This window comes from Acyrthosiphon pisum, chromosome A1, assembly GCF_005508785.2.
Source record: "Acyrthosiphon pisum isolate AL4f chromosome A1, pea_aphid_22Mar2018_4r6ur, whole genome shotgun sequence".
Taxonomy (NCBI): Eukaryota; Metazoa; Arthropoda; class Insecta; order Hemiptera; family Aphididae; genus Acyrthosiphon; species Acyrthosiphon pisum.
This window is the reverse complement of record NC_042494.1, coordinates 168202273-168208773: the sequence shown is the minus strand read 5'-3', so window position 1 is coordinate 168208773 and position 6501 is coordinate 168202273. Positions and strand designations below refer to the sequence as shown.

The following is a 6501-nucleotide window of genomic DNA, read 5'->3' as shown; positions in this document are numbered from 1 at the left end:
TCTAACAAGTTCTTATATCCCATAAATTATCTTAATAATAAAAAGGTGAGGAAGTACCTATATTACAATATATATAAAGGTAAACTTAATGGTATTGCTGTTAAAGTAATTTATTTTACTATTATAGTAAAGCAGTAGATTGAATTAATTTTTATCAAAAACATTTAATTTGATAGGTATACTTACTTTAACATTTTCAAGTATGTATCCACTTAATATTTTTAAATAACAAAAAACAACTAAAATTAATTTTCAGTTTAAATATCTAATTTTGTCCAAATTTGAACTTTAATTATATATTTAAAAAAACTATGTTTTTATAATTTTTTAATTCTATGGATACAGTATTAAATACTATTATGAAAAGCATAAAAAAAAATGTTCAACCCTTAATTATAAAATTTATCATTTTATACATTTTTAACTAGAAAATAATTTGCAAATTATTGATGAATTTTGTTAAAATGTGAAATTTATATGCCAATAAAAAAAAAATAATGGCTACATATCTTTTATATTTTTGAACAGATATTCTAGAAATGTATAACTCTATAAGGAACTTGGTATTACATTTTCAAACTGTTTGACCTAGCAAAGATTTTTTTGTTAAATTGAATTTTTTCTTTTTAAACTAAGAAAAAAATTAAATAACTTATGGGTATATCGTATATATAAATAGCTCTAAAAGAGTAAAAATGTTTTGAAAATTGTATGGGATATATTATAATATATATAATATTGCATTCATCAATATGTAATATATTAATATTTTGTACTTATGATAAAACAAAAAAATGTATGTACCATGGCTATGGTCAATGGTCAAATATTATTAACTAGGTGGGTATTTCAATTAGTTTATATAAATAATAAAATAGGTAACATTGAATAATTGTATGTATAATACCTATATATCTAGTTAATTACGCATGACACGAAAAGAAAAATAACTTAACTGCACGACAATGATGATTAACTGTAAAAATTTAAGTTACAATAATTAACATTTTAACTGAATAAGTTAATAGGTTAAAAACAAAAATAATTAACTAGTTAAGTTTAAAAAGTTAAAAAAATTAACTTTTTAACTTAACTTTAACTTTTCAACAAGTTAATGCCCACCTTTGTCTGTGTCGATATTACACATCTACACATGCTATCACCTATGCACTGATAACTAATAAGTAATCGCTATTCACTAATCATATCATTCATATCTACTGAACTTAGTAGGTGAGAAATTCAATTTGAAATAGAAATATGTAAAAAATTAATATTTGTACAAATGTAACCACTACCCATACATTTTAACTACCTGCTTGAATACCTACTAATTAAAAGATTTAGACATGCTTATGGAAACTTATTTTTAGATATAGGTAATAGGTATAGGTAGAAACCTAATTTTTAGAAAAAACATTTTAAACATTTTCATTGATTATAATTTATGACTTTCCGTAGAATTGTGTCATATTAGGTACATATTATTGATTATATTAAATTATGAAATAATATAAACAATTTAATTTCTGCAGTATTTTCATCTGGATGTTTTACTTTCTAATAATATTAATATACATTCATTTCACCATATCGGTTTACATTCCGTGGTTTTTATTTTCCGTTAAAACAAATATTAGGACTTTTACATTCTGTAATTAATTAATTATATAATATGTAATAATTATTCTGTAATTAAACATTCGAATCATTCGATCAATCTACATTCTAGCGGGTTTTTCCTGGAAAATGACACGAGTTCGTTTAAATTAGATCTAAATCTTAGAATCATAGTATGGTCACAATACAGTTTACCTATTTTAGTTATATTAGTTATACCTATTTTTTAAAATGTTTATTAGCTACTAACCAAAAGTTATTATAGCTCAACAATTAATTTAATATACGTACAAAATAAGGACCTCAGTAATATTTATACTTAATGATAATAATAATTTTTTATAATGAGATGTAATAATATGTAGTTTCAGAGATTGTTCTCACCAAAGCAACTTGCAACCGCAACTTGATTGCAACGCAACTGCAACGCAACGGAGCACAAACAAATTAACGAACATGTTCCCACTGGTTGCAACTCGACCGAAAAGCGATCAAACTTGCATGAAACTTAATTGCAATCGATTGAAAGCAACTCGACATGCACGGATTTTTCTCCAGTTGCGTATTAGTTACCACCGTACGATCATTTATTTGTTTTTAAAAATACACATATTTTTAATATTTGTATTATGACTAATGAGCAAGAGAGAAACATTTTTTTTGTTCAACAAATCGAGCAACATTCATGTCTGTATGATATAAGATCTCCAAGTTATACCAGGACGGATAAAAAAGAAAGAGCTTGGGAAGATATAGCTAAACAAACTAATGAATCTGGTTAGTATTTTTTGAATTTTTTGAATTTATTATTTAGTTTTAACAATTAATGTAGTATTATATTTTAATATAGTATAATATATAATTAAATGATATAATATTGTATTAGTTAATTAAAAAAGTATAATCAGTTTTAAACAATCAAGTGCACTATAAATATAAACAAAAAATAATCTAAAGTACATAGGTATCTTTGAAGTTAAATATTAAATATGTTAAATATTCCATTGATAAGAAATTGCACCGGCAGGCGTCATAAAATAATCACATAGTTTTTCCCGTAATTGTTGGGCTTGTGAAGTTGCTCTTGTTTGTTGAGGTTGAACTTGAAGTTCACGATTATTTGCGGATGATTCATTCAAGAACATTTGAGGACGGCTATATATTCCTTGATGTACTCGAATAAAATTATGTTATACACAAGCTGATCTTATTACAGAATTTATGGTTTCTTCTTTGCAACAAATTGGACCCTCAAAAAGTCTGAATTTGGATACCAACATTCCAAACGCACATTCAACACTTTTACGGGCTCTCGATAACCTAAAATTAAATATTCGTTTCTTCATGTCTAAAATTCGTTTGGGATAAGGTCTCATAATATTAATTTTTAAAGGAAATGCTTCATCAACTACAAAATAAAATGGAAAATTTTCATTGTTATCAGTTAAAGGGAGTGGTTTTGGTGAAGGTAAAATTTAAACTTTCTTGACTCCAAGCAACGGCCTAATCCCGAAGTTCGAAAAACCGCACCATCACTATTCCTTCCTACTTCTCCTACGTCTACTGTTGTAAACAACCCATCTGCGTCAACACTGGCCATAAGTACAATTGAAAAAAAACATTTGTAGTTAAAAAATGTTGAGCCTGATTTGGGGGGGCATTTTATTCTAAAATGTTTGCCATCGATAGCACCCACACAGTTTGGCATATTCCATAACTCGTAGTATCTATTAGCAATATTTTTCCATTTTTCTTCAGATGGCGTTGGAAGAAATTTTGGTTGAAGTGCTTCCCAAATACCTTCAGTCGTAGTTTTAATTATCTCACTTATTGTAGACAATCCCCTCATAAAAATATATGTTAAACTCCGGTAGCTAGATCCAGTAGTCAAATACCTATTATATAAAAAATAATCATGTGTAAAAATAAAATAATTAAGTTATATGTAAAGAAAATAATTTTTTTTTAATAATTGATAACAAAACTTGTTCAATCTTCCATTAAATTTTCAAGTTTTTTGTATCAGCCGAAAAATTTTAATCGACATTTATAAAAATAACAAAAAAAATTTGAATATTTCAAATGCCTATAAATAGCTGAAAAATTTACGAAATATTTTGAAAAAAAAAAAAAATTTTCCTGTTAAGAAAATGTCACTTTAAACAACTGGTGGAAGTTTCAAATTTCTTCGACTTACACTTTTTGAATAAAAATAAATATCAAAAATCGTTTGAAGCTAAATCGTTGTTTTATGTGATTTCTAACTTGTACTTATCGCTATTAAAAAAAAATCATAAATCGTAAGTCACAATTTTCTTAAGATTTTAAATATTTATACCTAAGGTTTGAATATATTAATTGTTTTTAGTTGCGACTTGTAAGGAAAAATGGAGAAATTTAAGGACCGTGTTTCTACGTCATTTAAGAAAAAAAACACCAAGTGGATCGCAAGCTGACTTTTCGAAAAAATATTATTTGTACGATGCTATGCAATTCCTTATGCCATTCATTAAAAGCGGAAGACAACAAAAAGGTAATTTAACAGCTCCACAACCCGAAACAGAAATGTCGCCAATGTCAGATGTGAATATTTTTGATGATGTAACTGAAGATGAATTTCCAAACAGTAACCATACAGTTAATTCAGAACCTGTTCTCGATCAATCAACTTCTCAACCGACTCAACCTATACATAACAAAATGTTGAGTAATATTGGCCATCAAAAAAGTAACAAAAAAAAAACAACTAATGAAATTGATGTGGACAGATGTTTCATCGATTATTTCAAAAACAAGAAACATAAACCAAACGATAGTGCCGATGAAAAGTTTTTATTAAGTCTATTACCAGATGTACAACAAATGAGTCAAACACAAAAAAGGAGATTTAAGAGGGAAGTGTTGGCTGTGATTGATTCAATTTTGGAAGAACCAACTACATCCACGCCATCTACATCAGATACAGGAAATACTTATTCTTCGGAAACTGACAATTCAACACTACAAACACCAAATCACACTGTGGATTCATATAAGGATAACGAATTTGATTTTTATTATTAAATTAAGTATTTAGTTAAGTATTTTTCTGGTTTACTTTTTTTAAAGCAATTGTTTTGTTATCTAAATTTCTAATTTCAAAATTTATAATTTACTAATGACTTATGTTTAATGACTTTTCTTTAATAAATTATATAACTACATAAAAATACAATGGATTTTATAATTGAATTGAAATAATTACCTTAATGTAACTAGAAGTCTCTCTTCAACGCTTACTGCTTGACGAAAATTAGTATCTCTTTTCCTTATACTTGCTTCTACTATATTTACAAGGATTGTAAATGTTTCGGGATTCATGCGATAGTAACCATGAAATTTTTCTGGATCTTGATCCAACTCTTTTGAAACAATAAATGTACTGTAGCACACATTTCTAATATAGTGTGGATGAATCCAAAACCGTCTCTTTCTTTGCCTCTTTCTTTTTTTTAAGTATAAATAGGCGACAACAACGTCATCCTCAGATGAAGACATATTTAATTACCAAAAATATTAAATTACTGACTTTACTACTTGAGATACACTGGTCACTGATACACTGGGAGACAACTGACTACTGAGAGGATATAACACTCACTAAACAACATAATAAAAAACATAATAAAAACAGTTGCAGTTGCAAAGTAGGTAAATAATTCGTTCAGTGAGAACACTGAACGCAACGCAATTTAAACTCGACTGCAACCCAACGAGTTGCACGATCGAGTTGCGGTTGCAAGTTGCTTTGGTGAGAACAATCTCTTAGGGGCCTCGCTACTATCATTTTTTAAGGGGCAACATTTTGGCAATTTCTAATCTAGTCATTGCCGCCCGGGATCTATGTGTTAGTTGTAAATGATTATTAGTGTGAGTGAAATTAAATGCCTTAAATAAATTAAATTTATTCCCTCTTGTACGCGCATGCACATGTCAATAACTCGATAACCATATCAATTTCACTACACGAATTTTACAAAAACATACATATGTTTTGACAAAATTAAAGTTCGTTAACATTGTTTGATTTTGATTCTGAAAAAATATTTTAATTCAGCAGAAAAATGTCTGTAGATCCGTTTTTCCGTTTTTAATATTAATTTTAATTATGATTTGAAAAAGTTGATATTTTCAAGTTTTCAATTACAGTTCACAATAATACAAAATTTAGTTTTTACAAAGTGCTTTTTTTTAGTTTATTTTCTATAAATATCAATAAAATTATATTTGTTGGGCCAAAAGCGTCAACATTTATTAGAAGGCTCCTGATATATTGCTTAAATAGCAATTGAAAAATATTACAAATACATAGGGACAATTTTATTAATTATTAGCATTTAAAGTACGGTTTTTGACAAAATATATAAAATTCACGAAAATGTGCACATTACTTTGAGTTTAGGAATTCACAAAAAAATGTTATTTTTAAATCTAAGATTTGAAAAAGTAATGCAAGTTTGAAGATTTCTAATAAGTAGTAACATGCTACATTTTGTTATTTTAATTGACTTACTAATGTATATTATATATCTATGAAAAAAGGTGGTATTATTATAGTTAAATAATATTTGTTTATAATGATGTTCAATATTTTATACAAATGATTAATAAATATTACTTGATATAATAAATAAATAACTATAGGTACTACACTTTATACTTTATAGAAATCTGTCTGTGTTCATAGTTTCATACGTTATAGGTAACTTATAAGAGCGTCTCTAGACGCTATACTGCTATAGTCTCTATATACTATCAAAGTGTTTCTTATACCATAGAACAATACGATAATATGAAGGCCGTCTTTTATTCTACAGTTGTGACCAATATTGAAATCGGCCG

At 27.0% G+C, this 6501-nt stretch overlaps 1 protein-coding gene across 1 annotated transcript; it reads left to right on the top strand.

The window, feature by feature from the left end:
* The first annotated feature begins 1949 nt into the window (after window positions 1–1949).
* On the top strand, window positions 1950–4706 carry LOC103310231. Its single transcript, XM_008187798.2, has 2 exons — window positions 1950–2397; window positions 3989–4706. Exons 1-2 carry the CDS (start codon window positions 2250–2252, stop codon window positions 4681–4683), a joined length of 843 nt encoding a protein of 280 aa, XP_008186020.1. The 5' UTR covers window positions 1950–2249; the 3' UTR covers window positions 4684–4706.
* The last annotated feature ends 1795 nt before the right edge of the window (window positions 4707–6501 follow it).

Excerpts from the sequence above, each read along its gene's own strand:
- LOC103310231 (XM_008187798.2), top strand. The coding sequence starts at position 2,250 with ATGACTAATGAGCAAGAGAGAAACATTTTTTTTGTTCAACAAATCGAG. Across the intron at positions 2,398-3,988 it reads TAAACAAACTAATGAATCTG|TTGCGACTTGTAAGGAAAAA; the intron begins GTTAGTATTTTT and ends AATTGTTTTTAG.